Here is a 26,495-nt window from a genome sequence, read left to right on the forward strand (position 1 = left end):
CACTGATATGAATAAATATGTACGCGTTCATCGGCGCGTGCAAAACCAGTCTGACACTCACCCGCTGGGAAAGGGAGGCGCTCCCTCCTGCTGACCGGGCGCATCGACGTGAACCACAGCAAAGTGCTGGGTGATCTCCTGCATGTCCTCGTAGTTAAACAGGGTGTTGAAGCAAGACTTGTCTAGAAAGGTGGAAAGACGTAGACATAAAATGTGACAGTGCAGGGGTTAACGTTCTTTGTTAGGCGCAAAGAACAGAGCACTGCATATTGATGAGCTTATTTTTGGCCGACTCACGGTTGAGGCCGATGTCGTGATAGGTGAGGATGATGGGTCGGTTGCCCTTGGGAACGCCTCTCATTGTCACATGGAGAACGCCATGTGGCGTTTCAATGTCGTGCTCCTGTAGCCAAAGAGGAGGAAAAAAATAGTTCAGGACTAACACAGGTGGAAAGATAAAAAGCTTCCACATATGACCGCTACGACAACAATTCTGTTATAGCTGTTACAGCGTTACCCCAGAACTCCAGCAGAGTCCAAAAATCATCTAAATAAAAGAAGAACAATTGTTGTATGGGATTTTTCTCTTTCATCTCTGCCAAGCACAAAACAAAGACGCTTTCTGTCTCATTTCCCCAAAAGGCAGACATAAAGGCAACATTTTAGCTAAAACGAGCCATTTCTAGCATACTGATTGAAGTCTGCATCAAAGCTCCAACATGGAGCCACACACAAACTAAAGTAAACAACCCACAACAAACAAGACATTTGGGTTATATCTTGAATTGGGCATGCAGAGGATAAACCTTTTGTCGCCAGCTCACATCCCCTGTGCCCTCGGACAAACAAAGCACTGAATGGCCAGTTCAGGAAAACAGTCTTTCTATCCAAGGGTCTGAACCTCACAGTTCTTTTCACAAGAATGACTTTGCAAAAATGCCAGCATCATTTGTCTTCACTCAATGTCTTTGCAAAAAAAAAAAAAAAGACCCATTAAAATTCAAAGTGTTCATACTGGCTTCATTCTCTCTGTTGCTTTACAATTTGGGTCGAACACTCAGGGGGCTTGAGTACCTTAAACACACCGCTTCTGCAAAGGAAAACATTAAGAGGCTTCAACATATTTTCATCTGGCACTTAATCTGTGTGGAAGATCCAGAAAGATGATCAAGATAAAAAGAAAGACTGTTTAACGATGACACAGCAAAAATAACAGTGCCTTAATATTGTTTACAGGATCCAAAGACAGGGCAGGAAGTGACATTAAGAGAAACAATAAACTACACAAGAAGAGGCAAATGCATTTCCCAGATTCCCCCAGAATCACCGAATCATCATGTTACAATGCACAAAACCTCCCAAGATCAGCATGATCTGCAGCTGCAAACTACACCCTGCACGTTCCAGCCACATGCATGCACGCTAGGGTGTCTGTGCTGCACAGAACAGCGGGTGGTGCCTCATCCGCTTGCCTCGTCAGAAGGCCCACTGGTCATCAATAATAAAGAGAGAGTGAGCCTGAGTGGAAGAGAGACACAGGTTACGGCTGACAGACTAAGAGGGGAGTGTGACTGACTGTACGCTGCCATTTTTCCCCTGCGTAATCTCGGCCGCCTGCATTTAACTGACAGACATGTGTCCCAGTATCTTCAGAGATAAAGGCTAATTCTCAAGGGCGAGACTGCACTGACTTACATCTGCAATCTATAATAAGAGGAAAAATACTCATCATGTCAGCAACAGCGTGAGATATTTGCTTTTGAGTGGGAGTTGCTATAGCGATTAGCCTGTCGCACAACACATGAAAACTGCATTCAAAAACACCACAAAGTGATGCTCAAGATAGCGAGCTACAAAACAGCTTCTCATTATAACCTGTATTTCTCAGATGGCACAAACCCTAAAGAAAGCCTATCTGCTGACAGGAAGCTCTGCCCTCATCGAAGGGCTTTTAATGAAGCGATTCTGTAACCTCGGTCTGGTGAGGTGACAGAACAACCTGTTAAAGGTGAAAAAACACTCTCACCAAGGCTGTGTTGCTGCAGAATCTTTAAGGTTTTTTTAGACAAGGACAGAGTCAAGGACACTCAGTGCTTTGCTCTGAGAAACAATATAAATGCACTTTGTTCAAATGCTGGTATTCTGTTGAGTCTATGTGCTATACGTGCACCCTAACATGTGTTAGGTAAACCGGCGGAGGAAATAGAGCATGAAAGCAAAGAGTGACAGAGACAGGCTGGACATCTAGAGAGGGGAAAAAAGAAGGAGAGCACTGCAATGGCATCAACCTTTTCCCCACTTTAATACATTCATGATAGCTAGCATTTTGACGAAAAGTACGTTAAGGCATTTGGGCTGGGTTGGAGGTGAAATGTGAATACTGAGCAGAGGTTTTATGCTTTGAGGAGAGGGGCCTTTCTGGTGCCACAAATGGGTGAGTACTCATTTTTCAAAGAAACATGGTGAGAGAGTTGGAGTGAGATGAAAAAAAAAAAAAAGAACAGAGCACTTTGTCATGCTGATCTTCTTCCCGCAATTCACTGCCTATCAATCCCTCCTCTCAGTTTACTCCACCCTGCCAGGAGAGGCATCAATCACCACTGGGAGCAGCATTACTGGGCGGAAACACCAAGCAGTCTGTAAATGACTTAAGTGCACACATGCAAGTGGACAGAGCCCGGGATCATCTCGGGTACAGGCCAACCTCATCCATTTCTGACACTAACACGACCCTCCCCACCTGCAGCACACACAGTAAGTGTGTGTGCCATCAAAGCAGTGGGCTGAAACAACAAACTCAAGGACTCTGCGGGGAAGGAACAACCCGCTACAGTGGCTTTGGTGGTTTCTTGTCACGGTGTGTGGGGTGGGTGGTGAGTGACCTCCCTGTGATAACAGAAAAAAAAGAACACAATGCACACCTGCAAAACGCAACATCTACAGCAATTCACTCATCGCCGGAAAGACATGATGAAGACATGCAGAAACAAACATGTGAGATCCACACACACAGTTACCAACAACCAGCTGATGGATATTGACAGGCGCACATCCTAAAACACTTGAGCACAACACAAGCATCTTTCATATCATCACATTAAAATGCACAACTGCACCCTGAGCAGCTTTAGACTGTGCAGGCTGCACATATGGACGCTGTGTGACCTGTAGTTGCACGCACATACGCACACGCACACACTGAACAAATGGTCACCCCATACCAGCAGCTGCCCAGAGAGCACGAGTCCCATCAAAGCCAGACCCCAGAGCTATTCCCTTCGTTTAGCCAGCTGCTGTCGGCATGTCTTTGGAGAAACAGCACCACAACACCCCTAATCTGAACCAGAACCTCCTTGAAGCACGGACAGAGCCAGGTGTGTCGAGTCAGGCGAGACACGTTTGTCACTTACCACTTCATTTCCAGCGCATGCAATCTGGTCCAGGTCCAGAATAGCTGACATGGTTTTCCCACACAGGAGAGGAGTGGTGTAATGCTATGTGTGAGTGTGCGCTGGGCAGCTTTGAAGCCCTCAGAAAGGAGCAGGAGGAGGGCGGGAGCGTTGGTAGGAAGTGAGGGATGTAGGGTGAGGCAGCTAGAGCAGTAGCGACAAGGAAGGAAGAGAGGGAGGAGAAAGACACAGCAGATGGAGTGAGGAGGAGAAGGAAAAGTAACCTGAATGAAAGCAGGAGGGGTGGGGGATGGATACGATGCAGAGAGAACAAGAGAGAGAGCGACGGAGACAAGAGGTGGGAAAGAGAGCAGGAAAAAGACAGAGGGGGAGGAGAGTGAGACTGCAGTTTGTGCTTGGTAGTCACAGTGCGTCCATACATCCAGTCACTGGTTCTTCTAATTGGATTGCGGAGGGTCAGGTGGGTAGAGGCAGAGGGCGGGGTTTGGAGGAGAAAAGGAAAGGGGGAGGGGGGGAATGGAAGCGGGGTGATGGGGTACAAAGAATGCAGTCCAGGAAAATGTGCAGGCTGCTGACGTCACGCTGTCTTATTGATGAGGAGAGGAGGCTGACTTTGACGGCTCGCCCTGGGCTGTTTTCTGCATCAGCAAAATGGCTGCTTGTCGCCAAGCACCGTATCCACATTTATTTTTGCATCACATTTCATCCGAATGGCTTTAGAACCCTGAAATATCTCCGTGTGAGTGGATATAATCAGATCCAGCTCACAGCAAGAGTGGACTAGCGTATAACGCAGCAGGAGGGCTTACGATAGCAATAGCTTTGCTGCGGATGTTGGCTCATTCAAGGCACCACTTAATCATGTAAATGACTGTCAAGTAGTGACTCTGACACTGAGCTTTGGCTAATGACTCCTCGTGTTCCAGGCTTACGAGCAAAAGATAGCAAGCCACCTTTTCCCCTTACTATCAAAACAGGACATCATCAGGATTTATGTCCTCTAAACTTGCTGCTGAGTCATTTGATCCACGTAGTGTATTGCTCTCTCCTTCTCACTCTCCTACCATCAGTACAACTCCTAACGGTGCAGGGTGTCACGCCTTTGACGGGGTGCTCAGTGCAGCCAATGGCAAACATGTAGACACAGAGTTTGTGAGGTTATAAGGACCAGGGTCTCTTTATTGGTTAATCATATAGCAGCATGTTTGGTTGTAGACCAGTTTCTCTGATTTATTTCCTTTCTTAACCCACAGAGGGTGCCAGCGAAACACATGTAGTCATTTCATGCACTGAATCATCATGTGCCTCAGCAAAGCCCCCTGCAGCCTGAGGAGTCATACAGACGCACAGTGACACTATGATCTGCAGAGATTAGCTCAATTGCATCATTTCCAGAAAGTAGGGTTTGATTTGAACCAATTTTTGTATACTAAAATGCACCAGCTCAAAACATTGTTTACCTGTGACACGGTCAGTTTGATGACAATTGTGTTAATCATATGTTATAGTCTACACAGCCACAAGATCTCCGTCCAGTGTATCAGAAAGCTTTCTGCACAGTCATCTTCACAACACTAGATGAGAAAGCTGTTCTAGCAACACATGGCAGCTCAGCATGTTACCAACACAGTTAAGGTTCTTTTTTTCCATTTAAATTGTCACATGTCTGGAGCTATCGAACAGCCTCGTGGCGCCCTCTAGTGCGCATAATGAGACAGTGAGGATTTGAAAAGCCACAGACTAAATAATGAGAAAGTTGGGCAAAGTTATAAAGAGAAACTGCTATTTTAAAAGTACACACTTCCCTGAAAATGCAAAAACCTACACACTGCATACAATATATAAAACGCTATACATACATAGAAACAATAAACAAAGCTTAAGCAAAAGTTTAAAAAATGGACTTAAAAACATAGCAGTGCGAGACTGCAGCAACACCATGACACTAAAACTATTTTTGAAATGCACAGTCAGCATTCTGGGTTTGAGGAGTCTGTCACACACCTTCCTCTCCCTTTCCTGGCATAAGCAGAAAATTGTAAGAGAAACAAAGCTGCAGCAGTTTGAACCTTTAGGTTCCCTGACTCCACCCCACCACCACTGTCCTCCTCTGCAGGTATGCACAGCTCTGGCACGACTCCTGCAGTACCTGTGGACTGCCTGTGGTGGGAGCTTTAGCAGCAGGAAGAGAGCAGCTGGATTCATCCTCCAGCTGCTGGAATGTCACGGCTCAGAGTGATGTTGCGGCAGGCAGGACCCCTCCCACACAGGTCTGATGTCTTGTATAGGGTGTGTTCTCCTTTTATCTTAGTGTTATTACGCTGCGTGACGGGTTCAGTGTTATACTAAATATTTACAAGATATTTACTCCATCACGTCTATTGCCAAATGGCCAGATTACCAAATCAGGAGGAACACCAGCACAGTTTGTTAACACTATAAATCTTAAGAGAATTGAACCTTCTCACGATCCATCATCAGCACCCTTTTTAGCAATTTCCCATCTTCAGCTGCTCCCTTATTCACAGGGGGTCGCCACAGCGGTTTAATTGATTTGGATTTGAGTTTTTACACCAGTTACTGTTCCCAAAACAATCTTCTCAGGATCAAACTGGGAATTTTTCACTAGTTAGGCGAATGTGTAAAACCACTACACTGTGAACTGCCTGAGCTTCCTGAGTGTGACCATGTGAGGTCATAATGGCTGAAAGGCAAATGAGGTCAAACCACCAGTGGGACGGATTCAGGTTCAATTCTCTCTGTAACTGACAACAGCATGACTTCAAAGGGAATCACAAAAAAGTGGTAATAAAAGATTACACGGTGAACACGAGCAGCTGACTGACTGCAGGATTGTACGCACATGAATGTCTTAATAATAGTTCTGACAGGATGCTAAGGAGCATGCAGCTTGCCTGCTCCGGCTAACATGCTTACTCTCTTCCCCCGCCTGCGTCGGCTATATTTAGCTCTGCCGGGATGCTGGAAGGAGGCGTGACTGCAGAAAGTGAGCTAGGGATGAAAGGTTTAACCCTTAGCAGTCATGATGGCCATTAAAACACAGCACAGAGCTTTCCCCAGCATCGTGACTCCTCCTCCTGCAGGAGAATCGTTGCAAGAAAAAGCAAACTGCCCAAGAGGTGGAAGGCTGGCAAGCCTTCTCCTCATTCTAAGACATAAAAAAGGGGGGATCTGGAAAACTGCTTCCTCAAGGTTAATAACTCTTCTTCTGGAATGACAATTATTTTTACATTATCACATAAAAGGGCTTGACTATGAATAAAATACAGTAAAAAAGGCAGGCACTAAAAAAAAAAAAAAATCATACTGAGGAAGGTGCTACAGTTGTTTATTCTTCAAAAAAACAACCTGATATGAATTTAACATAATCTTTTTCTGTATCGCTTTATGCAAAGAATAAAGTGAGTGTGCTTTCTCAGTCATTAGCACAGAGCCAAAGCACTATTCAAATTTTTTTTAAAAAGGTCCTCATTTGCAAATGATCACTACACTTGCCTCCAAAGAAATAGATGGCCATTAGCAAAAGCAGCAGAATTTTAATCAGGTGAGCACATAACTACTGGTTTGTCCTTTCTGTCACAGTCAGCGGTGTCAAGAGTAAACGCAGAGAGCAAGTTGGACCAAACACGCCTTTCACCTGCATTAGGCATCCATAAATGTGCGTGTTATTACTGAGTAACGTGCTCGGATGTACAAAGAATGCATGGGTTCAGCAGTGTGGAGCTGAGAATGAATCATAATGCTAAATTAACAGTGGGAGCAGAGAGCTACACTTACCTGGCAGTCGAAATCCTGAAAGTTGCGTGCATTCTGCGTGAAAAGGAAAAGAGGAGAGTTAAATGTAGCGTAGTATGCTAAAGCTGGTAATCACTCTTAATGTGTTTGTGTAACCCCACCAGATGGATGGGAGTGTGGTGCAGGATGTATACATGTGTGCAGACAAAATGGCAATAACCCATGTCTGATTACATTTATATCCATGACATTCATGCAGCTCTTCACGGAGCTGTTGATAACTTATCATTAGCTCCTTAGTTTAACAGCATCGAAACTAAAGTCTTTGCTTCACATAATACATGTGATGGTGCACAATTCTGACGTTTTTATGTTAATTTGCATTGTTTGAGGCCTGAGTGGGCAGCCGACCACAGAAAAGATGCCACTGGGATTGAGTTGCAGGAGAGACCAGTGGGGTGTACATGCTTTTAAACGGAGATGGTTTCTACAGAGCGGTCCTTTTCTTCTTCTAACTGCCTGTGCAGCAGAAATCTGGATACAAATCCACCACTATAATGAAATAATGTTGAGATGTGATGAATGTAATGCAAGTAAATGGGGTTGCTTTGATTTTTAATGTTGGGTGAATTACAAAATCGCTATTGGAGTGGTTAAAGAAATGGATGGATAGATTCACTGCACCATGTCAATCATCACACTTTACAGGGCATCTTGATTGCAGTCAGGTGACTCAACATATTAAAGAGACTTTTAAAAGGCTTCTTTTACATAGTCTGGGACGGGAGACGGTGCAATGAAGGTTACAATGATGAGCTAAAACGAACAGCAGCCACCTATGCGTGCCATAGACACGACCTACATATTAAAAATCAGTAAAGGCTTGAGTAAAGCTGTGGTACGTGGTGCCACAAGACAAAGGGGGAAAAAAGTCTTGTCCAAGTCACTCAGCTTAACCATTTCTTTTACATCTAACAAGTTAACTGGAAATACTGACAGCTTGGTCTCCTTATAAATATCAGACCTTAAAGAAAACTAAGATATGAACTACACTGTGATTGGCCAAAACTAACAGGCCTGTTTTGCTTTTATTAAAGGCACTTTAATGTCATACTAAATGACAGGATACATTTATAACCTTCGCTGGCTACCTAGGTGCTCTGAGCTTGACCAGTGTAATAAGAAATTATCAGTCGGCAGTCAGAACCAGTTTCCACCACTTTTACAGAAATGAGGATCCTCCTTCATCATTGTTATCACATCATCAACATCATCTCAATCCACTTTGAAGACTCATCTGTTTAATGAGCTGACCACTAGGTGGAGTGAGAGGTCAGTGCCAGTCTCCTCTATTTCAATGATTTCCATGATGCATTTTCCCCACTCTGTCTTCTAACATAATACATTTACCTTAACTGGCATAGAGCACACTCAGAGAAATGTTCTCATTCTTCAAATCCACCCCTGAGGTGACGCAATCCCCTAAGAGCCGATACATAATCACATACTCCTCCCTCTGAGGCACGATATGCTCCTGACTGTGTCAGTGATCGGGGTACAGAACAAAACAGACACATCATCATCATCGTCATCATTATTGTTCTAATCAGTTAATCAGGTGTTGAGAATGAAGGCGGGAAGAAGGAAAGACAGGTAGCGCTTCTTGTCTCTTTCTGCTTTTATTGTCCCTCACTCGCTGCAAACTTTCAAGCTTCAGAAATAAAAGAGATGAGTTTCTTTTAGCTTTTCCTTTGATCTCTTTACCTCCTCGCCAGACTGTTTTCTCTGCCTCTGTTACGTATTCTCTCATTGCTTCATTCTGTCTACAACCCCTTTTGCCGCCCCCCCCATTCCCTTTACACTTGAGCATATATGAATAATTCACTTTGATGAACGGCACTGCAGAGCATGCATGACTAGTGTATTAGCGTATGTATTTTCCTGGGAGTGCTGTAGTGGGTGCTTATTCATTTTTAGGAGACAACACATCTGTTCATTTTATGTGTATGGTTACAAAAAATTAATCTTGTCGCCTCTGCAGCTTGTCATCACCTTGTTCTCGCTGCAACTCACCTTATTGGTCAGCAGCGGCTTGATCTCAGTCAGCTGTACATCCTGGAGCTCATCCATCTTCCTGTCAGATCACTCGAAACCACTGTCCAAGAAGGAAAAACGAAACATTTTCATCAGGAGGAGGACCGCATGCTGCCAAAGACACTTAAAATCTCAGATTAAAAGATGTCCATCTTTCTATTTTGCCTTTTTAAAATTCACACTAGCGCTGTGATACTTATGCTGTTATAAGAGTCAGACACAGAGGGCAAAGGGCCTCATTTCTGCTCCACACAGGTAGTGAGCAAACGCAAATATATATCAGGCCAGATTTAACAAAAAGTTTTCTCATTTGTTTTCCCCTTGAAGCCAGCCGTTTGTCCCTGCTCGTAATTACTGAACAAGAATCCTGACACAGAAGTGTCCCCCTCCCCCACTTTCCCTGAAATGCTACCTATTTTGCCCCCCTGTTTGCACAAGGTGAGGACAGGAAGTAGCATTGAATTTCTTGGCCGTTCCTAGAAGCGTGGCTCATGTTGCACATAGCAGCAGATGGAGGCTCTAACTCTTCTAGGTCAATGCTTACAACCGGCAAGCTAAAACCACAGCAGACAGCCTTTCTATAGATGGACGGCATTAAAAGAACAAACACACACTATGCTAGGAGAAACAAGCAAGACGTGTAGGCAAATGCAATTGGATGGAAGACCGGCCAACTGCTACCTTTTAATCACTTCCTGAATCCAAGCCAACCCCCCTTGGAATGACATTGAGCTGCTGGTATCAGATAACCTTCAATTGGTTAGAGAAGAGTCAAACAGCCAAGTTCCAGCAGGAGACACCAGAATAGATGACGTCACGCCATGTTTGTTTTACCAGCAGTTTCACCCTGCAATTGCCTGACAAAGGTCTAAACCCACATCTGCCTGCTGATGCATGAATCGGCTCAGGGGTCGTACTGGACTAATAACAGATTTCAAATTGCATGGGAAAAAGCCAGGGAAGCAGATGGCAACAAGTGAGCACAATCCTCAAATTACATAAAAAAAAACAGTTCAGAGAAAGAAAAAAAAAAAGTGGAAACATCCAGGATTGGAAGGACTCAGCGATCAGTAAATGGGGAGTGAAAACATGCCAGGCAAAATCCCTGCTGACAAATCCGGCTTGGGAGTGGAACTAAATAATATTTAGACAACTGAACAAGGAAAAGAAGAAAAACAAATATTCTGCATGCTTGAGCAGATTGGGTGTATTGGTCGGATCAATCCAATACTTCCTCAGGCCGTCACAGAAAGGAAGGAGGCAAAGACCTGCTTTATTTGTAGCTGGCTAGTGGGGTAATTGAAGTGTTTAGTGCGACGGGGGTCAAGGCAAGCTTAAACTGACAGGCTGACTGGGTGGCTTTCATAGCCTAACCCCACTGACCTCACCGCCTTCTATCCTCTACACCAGCAATATTACAGAAGCAGAACGCTTGCTTTTATCTTGAAAACTGCTCAAATGCTCTACACCTTTCTTGTGAGCGACTTGCTTTGTGCAACCTGGCGTTGCACAAAAATCAGCCTCTCTTAGACAGGCACTGTTCATTAATCTCACAGCATTTGAATTTGCGCTTTCCTGTATAAGCTTGGACCCAGTAGCATATACATGTCACCTTCAAAACAGCACAGCAGCTCTGAGCGCATATTATACCAAGGCAGGCTCACACACTGAATCTTCAGTTGCTCAGCTCATCATTGCTTTGTAAAATGTCCTAAACAGCCACGACAGGAGAAAGAAAAATAGGTACACTAACATTTTTACTGGGTTTTAGAGTGTGGCTGTGATGGGTAAGGTTAAAACAATTGATTGCTAACAACTTTACAATCAAAATATTGGCAGAACATTAACAATAGCAGAAGTCAGTTTGTTGCTTCCAGCTGTTTTTAGAAGTCTTTTTTTCTATGTTTTCCTTTACATGCTTACTTCACTTACTGAGAGCATCACAAAGCAGAGTGAGAGAGTTGGACCTATTTATGCACATGGCATAGTGCATCATCAACAAGGTGTGAAAGAATTGATCACTGACTTCCTCAATTCACAAAGGTGAGCAAGTAGCTTCTCTATTATCGAGGTGACTTCCTAAATATAGAAGCCGAGGCAGGAAAACTCACAATGTCACGAGGGTTACCTGCCTCACTCTGTCACTGTTGTGGATATATGTGAATGAAGCAGAGAGGAACACTAACGTAACGCTAAGTCGACCTCATCTAAATGACAAAATGCCATCATTTATCAGACTGATGAAGCCGGAAATGTTACATATCATGTGACTGTAAATTGGGTACAGACTAGCTGTATCCCAGAGCAGCTCTGCTGGTCTCATAACCCCTTGTAACAATGCAGGTAAAGAGCACCAGATCACATTTAGAAACATCCACTGCCTTCGCCACCCTTTTCCTGCCTACTCTATGTCTGAGCTACCATTCAGCATCTACAGCTGTTGCCATAGAGACAAAGCTGGTTGCTGATGTTTATTCTAAACTGGGATAGACCCAAGGGACAGATGTAAGGCAAAGAAACAAGGGGAATAGATAATGGTAGAAATGAGAGCTGCCGAAACACGTTTTGAGCTTCATTTCCTTCAATGCCGTGGAACAATGCTCGAGTGTAACACATACATGTTATCTCGATGATAGCAAAGAATTCTATAACTGTAACAGGAAATGATTCCCAGGCTACAGCAGGGAAATTCACTTTGCAGCTTGCAAGGTTTGTCCCACATTCACACCGCACCATGGATGTGGAGGAGGATGGGGGAAGGATTCAAAGTGCTGATATGGAACAAGATCTTCCTGCCTTAACAGTATTACCATCTGTTGTAGCCGATCACTCACAAACAAATACTCTCTAATACCAGATTCTGTTTTACTCAGCTCCACCTGCATTAATACGAGTAACACCAGATTACATGCTGGATCTCACACTTTAATTTCCCACATCTGTGCTCTTCAGGTTCTTTCTCCTGCAAAAGCGTGTTGCTTTTAGGAGAGCCTCATTGCCAAGGATAAATATCAGCTCACACAACGAGGAAAGGAGCAGGCAACAGAGGATCCTGCAGAAAGTGTGTCAAGAGAAAACCCACATGAGGCTCTTTCGACACTGAAAAGGTCATCTTTCATTACATTCTAGAGTCAGCAGTGTCTCTGAGAGACCAGGAGGTCTTCCAATTCTGGCAAAATGACTTTATCGGAAGAATTGCAAAGACATGCTGAAATCTGTCAGTTTAATAAAGGGATAACTCATTTACCATCGCCCCCTCCCCTCCCCGCTCTTCTGCTGGCAAGCACTCCTGCCTACCTCACACAGAACATCCTGAGCTTTAAGCAGAGACAGAGCCAGTCTTTGCTTTAACAGTGAGACGCAAGCGCCTGAATACATCCGTGTGTGGACACAGTGGCGCATGCCAAACACTTCCTTGAGATATACCTCGTCTCTGCCAACAAAAGGAGTCCTGTAGCTGCCATGTCAGCAGGCATCCCTGAGTGATTGATGAGCAAATCCCCCTCCTCCCACTTTTTCCTCTCTCCCTCATCCTCTCCTTCTCTGCACTCTCTCCATCTTTTCCTTTTTCTGCTCATCTCCATCACACCTTGGGCCATCAGGAACTGTTTGCAGGTGATGTGATGGGCAACTGAAAGCCCAGCTGTGCCACCACTTAATTTAGCCCTTTTTCACCATGGCAACAGTGACTTCAGATTTACTTGTTTACGTCATGGCCGCACTTTTGACTCTGGCCTCTCTGCTTTCGTGCTGAATATCAGCACAGTGACCTCATATTAACGTGCCTCCAGGGCTACGAAGACCCTGACTCAGCCATCAGGTGTACTGCTATGGCGATAAACAATGAAATCCTATCGACTCACTGTCATCCGGCACGGTGGGAAGAGGATTACAGCAATGACGGTGGGGTTCAAATGAAGGACTAATTAACAACCCCCAAGAAAACCAATTAAAAAAAAACAAAGCTCACAAAATGTTACAAACATGGTTTTAAATTTAATTTTTATATAGAAAACTACAAAACAAAAAGTTTCAGTTCTGCTGCATTGCTTCTGATTTGATCTTTAATCTTGCACCTTTCCAGGTTTACAGTTCTACACATTTTAAACATTTCACTTCAACAGTACAAAAAGCATCTTAGTCATTGGTAATGTGTCACTTTGCCCTACCACGCATTGCCTTTTTAAAATTCAGAATCCTTATGGTTTATTTATCTTAATGACTTTAACTTCAAACTATCCTCTTAGGCTGATCTAGATTCATTTGAAGTTTGTTTTCTGTGGTATGTAAAAGGGATTCTTGCTTAAAAGCAGCGAAGATTTATTTTCATGTTTTGATCCTCTGAAAGTCGGTGCTGCAAAGTTTTCAGCTTGCACAAAAATTTTTTAAAAAAAATTAAAATGACTTGAGACACTGGCCAAAATTTGCAAAGAGTAGTGGTGGATCACACTAAAGCTCTCTGCAGGAACTGTATCCTCCATAGAACAGCGCATTTCTAAACTGATGATGCTTGACAGGTCAGCTCGCTCTCTGTGAGAGTTTAAGGTCTTTGGTGAACTCGGGTGCGTTTTGATTTTTTATGACCACACATCATTTCACACAGAACAAGAGGGAAAGTTCAGCAAAGCCTTCAGATCCCCTATAAGTCTCACCTTAATCCTCAAGAAACTAAGCTAATTTAGTGAGTGAAATGACAGACTAAAGTCAGGGATTAGAAATGGAAATTTACGGGCGCTCGCTGTGTGTGCAGGTGACCATGTGCCACATGACTGAAAGGCAGCAGCTCGAGTTTAAATCTGGCCTGAAAAACTTTCTGGCCCACACAACTTTCCAGTGGGCCAGATCCTGGTAAAAAAAAGAAGATGAAGAAGCAGAAACACTTCCATGGTAAAAAAAACAAACTATCATGGCATGTATAAACATATGTCTGGGCTCATTTCTCCTTCCCCTGGTGCTGTTTTGAGTGGCAGTTTTTGTCTTTTGGATTTTATTAAAATTGTATTGACTTTATTCCTCGATAAAGCTTCTTCTTCTTTTGCTCTCAGTATTTTTATTCTAAAGTGAAATGGCTACTTTTGGTTTCCCAAGTTTACTGATCTGATCGTGCTGACAGCTCGACTGCCCAGAGCGAGGCCTGTAATCCTGGAGGAGCTGCAGAGGTGATGATGGGGGTTCAGAGCCGGAGCCATTCCAGCAATCATCATGGGGTTATGTGAGGTCCTTGGACAATAAGATGGACGCGCCTGGCGAGCTGACTAAGACCCAGGAACACTGTGTAATTTTATTGTGTTGCATGGAAATGAGACTACACTCACAGTTCCCTAACCACAGTGTAACCATATCTGGCTCCAGGACTTTTCGTATGTGATGGGTATTTACTGTGAGCGGTAATTACTGTGGAGGGACTGCACTCTTTGGAAATTAAATGTGGTGTAGTCCCAGGCATGTTACTACAAAGAAACATTTTTTGGCCTTAATATCAAACTGTGAGTGGAATGAATCCATATTACTTGCCAAAGGATTTCTCTTCTGTGGTTGCTGTCAGAATCCAGTATCTACTCTGAATCATCCAGTTGGAATCGAAGTGGATTCTTCCATCAGCTGACACAGAGATCATGCAAACAACTGTGGCTGTGGCCAAAAGTTATAGATAATAAAAGGAAAACCTCTAAACCACGTGATCTTTTCAGACAGGCAGTGCCAAAAGGACAGATACAGAAACTCTTAACACCTCACCTCTATTTATTTTTTCACATCTTTACTTGCCTCCAATATATGCAGATTTAATTTATTGAGCTTTTTAAAAGTTATTTCACTATTTGGTATTTTCTATTTAATTGTGCTCTTTTTCGGTAATTTTTACCTTCTTTTTTGTCATATTGCATCTAGTTACTCTATTTAAACGTTGTTGTTACAAGTTCATTTAGCCTTCAGTGTCATTCCCAAAAACTTACAATTAGAAATGTTCCTAAAAAAAAAAAAATCCATGGGAACAATACAATTGGAATTAAGTGGGAAGCATTAGATAAACTGACAGAGAATGACCCTTTAATATTTTAGCCGCTATAACACAAAATGTCCCAACCTTTGGGGAAAATTTAAGGATATTTTATTATCTAATAAATAACCCAGTTTGGTTATCTCGTTCTTGACTTGGGCCTATGACCAACTCACTTCCACTGACGGGACGCAGACTTATCTGCCCATCTGCCAAAATGTTACAATCACAGAGGAACACAAGCATGTCTGTCCTCAACTAAAACTCCTGTCCTCATTCAACACTTCAGCGATCTTCACATCACAATAGAAAACAGGCTAGCACAAATTCCACTAGCCTCCTGCCAGCCATTCAGAGAGCCCGACATCCATGTCTGCTCCTCTGTTTTCAATTTCGGGGTAAACACAAATCTGTGTAAACAACTTCGCCTAACCCGGGCACTGGTGCGGTGATGCCCTATTCAAGTGGAATCTTTCTAGTGTACAGTTACTAGAAATTTCCTTATCCTCACTTTTCGTAAACAGGCAAAGCCGGTGTTTATAGTTCTGAGTCTTTAGAGGCGACAATCCGCACCGGAGTAAAGCTAATGGGCTGTGACAAGGCTCAGTTGCAGATTATTGCTCTAACTGGGGTCATTTGGTAAGAGAATTAGAGGAAAAATCCATTCGTTTTGCATTTTCGCCCCCCCCCTCCCAGCCTAGTCCCCTTGTTAGGTCACTAACAATGTAACTGACAGAAAGAATTTAAACCCAGAGAGATAATACCTGGGAGGAAATCCGATCTGGAGTCTGAGATGTTTTGTTCTCCACTGTGGGAAAAGCTGACCTATAACACGAAGCATCTCCTGCAGATACTGTCAGCAAACCCACACAGATGAACGAGCACAGACACACGGCACACACTGGCATGCACGCGCACTCACACGCAGCTCCCCGTGTTTCATATCTGCGTAATTAAATGACAGCTTGCTCTCCTGGGGCTCCATCATCCTCCTTACAGCTTCTATTATTCTCCTGGTACAAGCTGGCAGAAGAGTTTTTCTTCTTTTGACAACATGAGAAAAAAACTATAACGAGACATGTTGCTGACATTTTTCTCAGGATTCAGTTGAAAAGGTATATTTTTATCCAAAATCCCAAATGTGGGGCAACACCCACAGCTGGTTTTGACATTAAACTTCTAAACAATGGTTTAGGCTCTGTAATAAATGAATACACGCCAATACGCATAGATGATCAGTGCATGGGAAAGCCTGCCAGAGAGAAGCTATTTCAGGACAGTTAATAAGACAAACAAATCTACCACCTCCTTGTTTGATCCTTCTAGGACTAATAAGGTCTAATAAAAGCTAAAAGCTGCATTACTATAATTGACTCACCCCTCTTTGAGAAAGGAATCTGAAGGCGCACTGACTCAGTCATTACTACATTTAATATCCTGTGCCTCCGGACAGTCATTACTCAAAATGCAAGTGATAAAAATGTTGCAGAGGCTGTACTTGGAGGGCTCACGGGACATTACACACATAGGAGCAATAAGGTTTAAGACCTATTCACCAGACAGAATATGTCCACAGAAGACTCACGACCTTGTCCTCTGACCAGTTATGTTCACTCTCGATGAACATGACATCGCTGTCTGTGATAAAAAGCTTTAGCGACACTGTAGTCAGTGCACTCATCTGCCTGCCAAAAAGAGAGGGCCCTCTTCTACTGACAGATTTCTGTAAAAAGGTAAACACACCTATTTACACTCACGCAATTTCAGACAACTAAAAGCTTAAAAAAATACTTAAAAAACACTAACACATTTCAATCCAGTTTAGCAGGGCTTCACTGGCATGAAAGACACTATAGTGGTAAAGCTGCTTCAATAGCCAACAGCTGCATGTGGGGAGTGTGTTCACTGAAATAAGATCCAATGAAAATGATATATAATACACATGTAAATGACATTAAACTGCTTAGCACAGCTATAGGCTTACAGACAAAGGTAACAAAGAGACAGACTTGCTGTCTCCCCAGCAGCAGGAGCACTAAACAGGCCACAAAGCATTACCTTAATGAGAGCACATTAACCCCATGCCCCACCAGCACGGACACTATGTTGGCAAAAACGAAGTGAGCTCTAGTATGATGACTACTGCTGATTTTATATTATAGCTAACATAATATACCATTAGTAAATTATTTAGAATTATCAGTATCACTGACAGTATATTATTCTGCATGTAAAAGAAACAAACATATGAATCACAAAACTAAAAGCACACAAACCAATATCTGATTCGAGGAACACTCAAATACAGATGGCTATATTATTGCTGAGCATTTTCTTCCCCCAATTATTAATAAGGAGACAAAAAGTTAACATTTATAGCAGATAAGACGCAAAAGCAGTGTAGGCGCATGTTACGTTTCTAGATGTTCTTATTCCGCTCTCTCTCCTTTGTGCGTCTTACATCTGTGTTGGCAACAATAACGCAAAGTGCTGTGAAACTGAGCACTCCAGCATCACCTAAGATCTGTAACAGTATCTCACGATATGGGATCTTTTTTTTTTTTTTTTTTTTAAAAAGAGCCTAGAAGAGTTTAGCATTAGTAGCATAAAGCCTGAAGCCTCCATTGTGGTGTCTGACAAATTTCCGAGCCACGAGGCTAAGAGTGATAACTATCTGATAACTTAATGGCAATTCCCAGTTGATATGGCCGTGACCACTTGAAAAATCTCAACATATTGCCTAACTTTACAGTAAATATATGTATATGTATTGTATGTGTTAAAAAAAGAAGGTGAGCAAAAAGATATATTGCACTTTGAAAGCTTGGTATTTACACCTGTCCATCGAATGGCGAAACTGACACGGGGAAGGCTGCGATAATTAACTGGACCGATTAATAAGTCTATCACCAGCATGGACACTTATGCACATGTCTAATCCTGCAGAGCAGCTAAGTGCAAGAAACCATCTTATTACTCGGTGAGTGCTTTTAAAGGATTCCTTAAGGAGGGCACTTTACCTGCTAATTGTCTTATGAGATTGAAGAGCACCATCTGGCAGATTTGATTCATAACAGCACATCTACGGGCATAATCAGCATGTTTTATGTCTTACATGAAGACGCACATGTCGAGAGAAAATCTCAGAGGACAACTGGCTGGCTCCCTAAACAGAGTGCTATGGTTTGTAAAAATACTTTTCATAACGTTCAGGCTCAACCTAAATTTACTTCACTAATGCAGACCCAGAGACCAACAGTAATATTTTCCACTGGTGTTCTGATGTTTCAGACCAGCAAACTGGAAACTCAATTTATCCATTATGCAGTTGTGGATTCGGGTGTTTGCAAGAGGGAAGCTGGGACATGAGTCAGCCCTCCCCATGCCCCACCCTCCTCACTACATTGTACTATATAGTCAAGCATCTATTCTGGTCTTCGTTTATAAATAAAGTAGTAGTCCTTACACTAAGCTGCAACTTTATGAGAGCCTTAGTGGGCAGTGTGACTGGACCCCTGTGACTATATTAAACTGCATAGTTTAAAGTAAATACATCCAAATTTTCAAGTGTAATCACTAGAGACCAACATAATTTAACACTGCTTTAACTCGACACTGATGCTAAGATACCAAGCTGCATCCTCCGGGACTGAAAAATGAAGCCACCGTTGAGGTGTCAGAAACTGCACTTCCTCTAATAATGACTGGAAGTTAACTTGTCAAGTGGTTGGAGTTTTAATGATATTACCTAATGAATAATATGGCCTCCTGGAGTTTGTGCTTCAGTTTTAAGCTAATTAACACTTGATAACGCTTCTGTCTCATAAACATACTAGTCTGACCGGGATTTTAAGACCGGACCATAGCAAAGTACAAGCACTACATGAGAATGCATGAGGTTCATATGATTGCTCCTATTACTCCTCCTTGATTCTTTGGCTTAACATCATAGTTAGTCCTACTTGTGGAGCTGATTGGCTAACTGTGAATCCCCCTGCTGCTGCATTGGACCAGCTGCTTTTTCAAATGAGAAACTTTCATTTTTCCATCGGAAGAATCAGTCAACAATCAACTCCATTGCATGAAGTTGACTGATTGATAAACAGACTGGTAGGATCAAAAGACCTGAACCAAAGCAACATCAATTTGGACCAGAGCTGAGGTGTAACACAACCGACCTGTGCGTGTCTTCATTTGTAATTGAACAGCCATGAGAACGGAAACATAATGGACTTACGCACTTTGACTTCCTCGCTTTTTAAAAACACATGAAACCATTTATTGTGATAGAGACTTCACAGATTTTACCCTCCTCTATAAAAGTTCTCTGTGCATTTATAATGTATGTCTCAAACACGCATATGAATTCACTTCATCTTTCCTTTAACTCCACAAAGCCCCGCAGGGCACTGACCCAGATGATCCTTTCAAACAATGATAAACAGACTTAATAAGAAAACAGTATTGCAGAAAACAACTGAGTTACTGTAGTGCAGCTGGGTGACATGGGGGGAAATCATATATCAGAGGTCACTGCATAGTCGGGAAACTTAGACCATTTTACATCTTCCAACTATGTTAAAAAATATAACATTTCACTGGCGAATTTAATGTATCCCTAAAAAAAGTAAATCAAGTCTTGCAGCATTTTGTTAGCGTTCTGTTTCCACAAATGAAGTAGCTTGGCTATACAAACAACTATAACAGGGCTCTAGACTAACTTTTTGCCATGGGCGTACCGGTACGCCTAACTTTAAAAAGTTAGGCATACCGGCACAAAAGTTAGGCGCACACAAATTTTATAATAATTTATATAATATAATGTGTTTTTCTGGATACACTGTGCTTTTTCAGCATTCAAAGATTGATGACACCGTGTCAGAGCACTGGCTATGATTTTCAGAAGGATCAGGCCTTAACTTAACAGAAAAGTTAGCAATAGTTCTTTTCCTATTACAGCTACATCCACTTCTGTCGTGCCTAGGCTGCTCACTAGGGCTGGGTATCATCACTGATTTCTATAATCCATTCGATTCCGGTTTTCAAAGTCCCGATTCGATTCAACTTAGCCTCAGACAGTCAGATATATTATAATTCTGATCATTTATCAGTACTGACTTCATCAGAATTGTGAACATCACAGCAGATGCCTTTGTGTGAAAGTAACTGAGAATAAAACACAGAAAAACATGAAGGAGATTTTCCTGGTTTGGCTTTTTATAGCAGATAACCTTAAAAATATTCTACAATGTTCTGCATATAAAGTTTAAATTTCTTCAGTATTGAACAACAGAAAAAAAATGTCCGAGGTCATTTAAGTGAAAAAAGAAAAAGAAAAGAAAAAGACAGCAGCCGACAGCGCTGTAAACAACACAGAGAGAGAGAGCTAGCTGTGCATGAAGTGTGATTTTAATAGTCGTGGAAGCAAAACAGCAAAATTCATGACGACATTGATCAAATGTGACGCGCAGTTTGCTGCTTCTTTTGCTGCTGGCTCGGTGAATTTTGGTTGGAGAGAGACAAAACCTGCAGCTCAGAATCAGCGCAAAAAGACGTAATCACAGCGCGGACCCGAAGAACCGCTAATCTCCGACAGCGTGTCCGTCTACGGGCCGTCGGGTGAGAAAGCCGAGAAAGACAAAGTTGATTCTGAAGCGTCGGTCCGTTCTGTGTTTATGTCTTTGCGTGGAATCCGTGTACCTGCTCTCGTTTGCTGTTTGGTTGTTGTTGAAATGGTTTTGTGAGCTTTAATCTGAGAATCTGGCGTTTCTGGCAAAACACAGTTATATTTAAAAGTCGATTCAGGATTTAATGAATCGATATCGCTTTATTCAAGCTACTCACCTCCCACTTCCACCTGCACTTTCAACTGGACCATGGCCAATCAGAGAGGTCCCGCCCCTGACTATCTCTGATTGGTTTAGTCCACGATAGGGGCAAAATGTGTGTCTGTTGTTGACCACAGGGAAGGTTGCAGGTTTGTTTTTGTTTTTTTGCTACCGGAACAGTTGGTCGCACAGGTGCAACCAAATATATTTTTTTAGTCGCACCACTGAAAAATTTGGTCGCATTTGCGACCAAATTGGTCGCACTCTAGAGCCCTGTATAACATTAAGCTATCATCTTTAAACTGGAATATTTTTTTTAAGACAACACGTTTTCCCCCCTTCATGGTGCAGGGGAGAGAAATAGTCTGCAGATGCAGACCGAGCACAGTTCTGGAAAAATTGTTTTGCAGCACTGAGTGACAGAAGACATGCAATTACTAGCATGGGTTTACATACAACATTAAACTACATCAGCACAAATGCTGTCTCATCCTATACTTCATTATAAAACATATTAACATACCTTAAAAAAATCAATATACTGCCCAGGCCTAAGCTGTAGCTTCATGACAGACACCATTGATGAATCAATAGACATCAGAATATACAGGTCTCACATAAAGGACGCTTAATGATGGGTTACAAGGAAAAAAAATATCGCTGCTAAAGGACGAAGGACGAGACAGCTGTGTCTTGATAAATTAGCTCTGATAGCTCAGATTGAGGTGTGAGTGTGACTGAATGAATCTCTCCTGGCTCCGCTCCTCCTGGTATCTGGCTATAAATTGGCTGAATGGCCAGGCCTGTCTGCCCTGCACTCAGCGCTGCTAATAGAGTACCTGCCCCACTATGCTACGCTAGGCTAGCTGCGGCTCAGTCTATGGGGATTTCCTCTGCCATGCTCAGTTGTGCAGGAAGCCTAAAGAAAGAAAGTTGAAGACAGAAACTGTATGTGTGTGCGAGTGTGTCTGTGTCCTGGGTCACAGCTGGTTGATGTGAAGAGGCAGAGTTTCCAGAAGAGCAGAGTCCTGCTGGAGGCTCAGCAGGATCTGGAGACTGCGGTCAGGCTGGTTGAAGGGCACCTGTGAAAGCAGCAGCGAGGCCATCTGTGTGGCACGGGACCTAACAATCTCAGACACACGCATGCACGGCACATCAGCGTCACTTCAACAAACGAGGGGAGGGAAACACAAGATACTGTTTCCATAAAACATTAACAGAGCACAGAGACATGAGAGCCCTTGTATCCAGAGACAGTGAAGACCTCTGCCTGTGAAAACACAGCAAGCTTTGAATGAGGACAAGTCTCAGTATGTTTCAGTGTATGAATCAGTGCTAAGAGGCCTGTTGCCTCACAGGAACACAGCCTCTGCTAATAGAGTTATCTGTGTGGTCAGCTTGGCTGTCACAATGACTGATTGCTGACAATTCAATTTCCCAGAGAAACACAGAGGTGGCTCCTCTGGCGCCTTCCCTTGGCGAATGTTCGCTGTGGAGGCTGGCGGTGTCCTTGGCAACCACAGGAGGGGGAGGTACGCCCCCCCCAGATCCAGCTCAGCTGGTGGCACTGCTGAAATCGAGCGACCTTTTTCACCATCATTTCCATAAACTCATATTCTTCTTATCACAACAACCAATGAGGAATTCTTCAACAGCTGGCTTTGACTCTACGACTCCAGCACGTTGACTTTAAGTCCAGCGAGAAAACATCAGACGAGTGATAAAAAGATGTCGACTATTCATCTCTTCCTAATATGTAAAAACAACAATACATGTACACGTGCAAACGTGAAACAAACAACTCTCACCGAGTCTAAAGGGTCCAAACCTCTCAAAGTATGATCCCTAAGTTTTTAGATCAGTGCTCGCTGCGTCTCATCTGTGAGAGAATTTATCAGCTTCCAGCAGAAACATGGATCGAGGGGGTCCTGAAACTACCAGGGCGCTGCATCTCCCATATGCTTCGTCACATTAAAGCATCTAAGTGTCTTGGGTGTCCCTGTGACCATAAAGCAAACGGAGGATGTAACCGCTCATACGGCTCACAGCCTATTGTGAGGGACTGTAACTAAAAGCTGCGTGCTGCTATTAACACTTTTAAGTTCGGAGAGCCTGCTGTGTGATGTGTGCCAGCTTATATGGATCTATGACAAACAGGGATTTGGAATATCTCCCCCAATCTGGATTAGTGAATACAGCTTCTTTTCCGCAGAAATCCAACAACCACCTTCAGACAAACGAGAGGAACAGAGAAAACTGAGGGTTAACGTGATGGCATCTGTGCAGATGTGCTCAATATGTGATCCTAAATGAAAAGCAGAGAGACGGGGACAGTCCAGAGGTCAAACCTGGCTTGCATCCAACTCTTTGGATCAACAAGCTTACCACCTGTGCTTCTCCTCGCCTCACTCCCACCTGCTGATTTGGCCGCCGATGTTGATAAGGAAAATGGAGATGGAGCCCTCCTTCTAGCAGGGATGGGATCCAGCAGATAAGAAAGTCTTGAGAAAACTATGTAGAAGACAGCGCGATTGCCTCACACGAAGAAAGTCAGCTCGCAAACGGCCTTGGATGTTTTGCCTTTCGTAGCTCGTCATAAGGAAACTTATCCTCCGTTATATCCATGCAATAAAAACAAACCGAGCAGGGACTCAGCGGTAGACTGGGATGAGATGGAAATTTAAGAGATGAACCCGGAGCAGAGGCTTACATCCATCATCTGTTTTCTCCAGGCTTTGTACAGCTTCAATTACAGATGCTGTTACGAAAACACAGCAGCAGCGCAGAGGACAGAGCCGGACTGAGAAAAAGACACACGGGATAATGTTTACATTGCTCGCCTTGCTGGGGATTTTAAAAAAAACAACAAAAACACTATAATAATGTGCTGGCTGTATGTTTTTACTGCCAACTGACTAAGGAGAAATAGCAGAACAGGATGAGGATGTATTGTCAACAAAGGTTTTAGGCATTTTCCATTATAAGAAGAAGTCACGGTAAACGTCTGTGCCTGGCACAGGTTATGTTTGGCCCTGCGGGGCCGGGAATCCAAAGGTGAAAAGCGAATACTAGACAAGACTGACTGTCAGCACAGTGGCTTAATTACTGTCTCCATCTGAGCAGCCAGTGTTATTTCCTGACATTCATCCCTGCCAATGCTGCAAGAAATCCTCTTCTGCACAACAGCAGCATTTTCTCACTTTTCATGTACTCTGTAATCCTTGTAATACATCAAGTGGAAAGTGTAATCCAAGCTGAAAGGCACCGTAAAAGTTTCACCTCTTGACACTAACAAACGGAAATTATTTTTCAGCATTCACTTACGAGCGTTAATGCCATGTGAAGCCCGCAACTGTTTCATTTTGCCGCCTTTGCATTCACTCCAGTGAGTTTGTTTTAATTTCCGAGCGCGCGTGGGAGATGAATCACGCCACCTATTAAAAAAAGATATGGCAAAACTCTTGCGATAAACCACATAAACCGCTTATAAATTATTCAACATTTCAGCGAGGGCTCTAAGGATTACAGCCTAGAAAGACCTGATGAACACGTTGTCCTACAGATTCCAAGATGTGAAGGACAACGCGTGCATTAATAAACAACTTTTGACCCTCCCATAAGTTAAGCACAAGGTGATTCGGTGTAATAATCAACCACGAGCTTAGAGCTTCAAACAATAAGGCGAAACACCCCACCCCACCCTACCTGCCATCTGCTCTGTTATTATATATACAAGCTTTCCCAATCGCAGTCAACAGTCTTCTGCAACTATATAGCAACTGACAACAAAATCCTGGTAGTTGCGTAAGCTCTGTTCAGCCTGTTCTGACCATGTGGCACTGTTCGGGGCACTGTGGGAGATAAAATTTGTGAATTTAACGCCATCAAACTTTACATTTTAACACTTACATATGCTACATAGGCTTTCTTACACATTTAGCACACAGGAAGGAACACAAAGGTCACAGTGACCTTCTTGTCCTTTTCTGTAGTGTTTAAATCTCCCATAAATGAAACGGTTTCAATAACCTAATGGCAGATTTACTCTGAAAGAGTGGGATATGTGGTGGTATTTAAATACAGGCTCTGATATTCTTAGTAATGAGAAACACCTGATGCCCACTCCCTTACACTTCTCACCTGTGTGACCTTCGCCTGCGTACCAGTGACAATGTCATCAGTCACGTTATGTCTAATTATTTTTCTTTGGGGGGGGGGGCTTCTATCTCATTGCGACTGATCTGCATGGTAATGATGGGTCTGTCGAGGATAGACTGGGACAATTTGTGGAGGAGCGTGCAAAGCTGAGGGCAACACGTGCCCTCACACTGCGAGAGGTGGGAGGCCGGACATTCAACACCCGGCTTCGGATCTTTGGAGACAAATGTTTCCTGTTATAATTCAAACTAAAATTAAATCCATGCAGATAGAAATCATATTACTATTCCAGTAATTGGATAGGGGGGAGTTAAATAAAAGGCACAACTTGTATTTTTGGCGTGTTTATAATAAAAGTTCTTGTTTTTGTTTTCTTTTTATTAACAGGTAATAAGTACTAACAGGTTCTGTGCACTCCATCTATTTAGCTCAAAGCTATTCGGCTAACATTTCTTTAGTTGTCACAGTCCGTTATGAGGCGTCGTGACAGGCCTAGTTGTATTCTAACTAGCTAAAACACGGGTTAACACTTAGCAAGCACAAATGTTAACAGTGAAAAAAAAATCCCAGATCAATGGCAACAACAACTGCACTGACAAATGAAGGGAAACAAGCTAAGCCGTTAACACAGGCGTTATGTCGCATCACAGTTGAGAGAAGCGGCTACGAACTCAATTCAATTCAGCTGCAGTTTATTTATTTATTTGTTGGTTTTTGGGGTTTTTTCATGACTGGACCGCTCGCTCCCTGTGAGCCACTGGTGTTTAACATGTGGTTTTAACTAGTCCTCTAACGATCCTCTAACTGCTGCCATCATCGATGTAACAAACGCCTGGACAGTACAGACAGCAGCACGAACAGGTTGAGAAATCCAGCGAGCTGAGGTAATCTGCTGTGGCATCGGGCACATCTGTAAGTGGTAAACGGTTATGAAAACTCACCTCGACGGTTGAAATAAGTATCCGGTGGTTTACTGTCAATTCTTCGCTGGGAGTGCTGTTGAATACCGTCGGTGAATTGTATTTCTAAGTACACAGCGAACAACGCTCGTGGCTGCCCAGCGTTTCCTCTGCCTCAACTAGTAATTCTGGGCGGAACTACACGCTGCGGCGGAGACACGGCGGAGGAGCCAATGGGAAAGAGGCGGTACCGCCCACAAAGTGGGGGGTGAGAACGGGAGGTCTCACTCCGCTCCGAAATCACGGAGACGACACTCTGCTCCCAAGGGAGAAACAAAATGTACAGAGACGA

The 26,495-nt window shown here is 43.2% G+C and overlaps 1 protein-coding gene across 3 annotated transcripts in view; it reads right to left on the reverse strand.

Moving 5' to 3' along the window:
- The window catches only part of ndrg3a (ndrg family member 3a), a 32,721-nt gene extending 6,374 nt beyond the window's left edge, over nucleotides 1-26,347 (reverse strand). For 2 of the 3 annotated variants that reach the window (XM_085273190.1, XM_085273189.1), the window contains exons 1-5: nucleotides 26,186-26,347; nucleotides 9,240-9,321; nucleotides 7,209-7,241; nucleotides 298-403; nucleotides 62-182 (exon numbers count right to left, since the gene is read on the reverse strand). In XM_085273190.1, the coding sequence (XP_085129316.1) occupies nucleotides 62-182; nucleotides 298-403; nucleotides 7,209-7,241; nucleotides 9,240-9,296 (317 nt within the window). In that variant the 5' untranslated portion in view covers nucleotides 9,297-9,321; nucleotides 26,186-26,347. Of the gene's footprint in view, nucleotides 1-61; nucleotides 183-297; nucleotides 404-3,410; nucleotides 3,757-7,208; nucleotides 7,242-9,239; nucleotides 9,322-26,185 lie in introns of those variants that run through there. The other variant, XM_085273191.1, reaches the window with a different exon arrangement.
- Nucleotides 26,348-26,495: the final 148 nt, after the last annotated feature.

The sequence above is a fragment of the Mchenga conophoros genome, linkage group LG5, assembly GCF_057382185.1.
Source record: "Mchenga conophoros isolate Kocher_MC1m ecotype Shallow Benthic linkage group LG5, M_conophoros_male_GT1.1, whole genome shotgun sequence".
NCBI lineage: Eukaryota > Metazoa > Chordata > Actinopteri > Cichliformes > Cichlidae > Mchenga > Mchenga conophoros.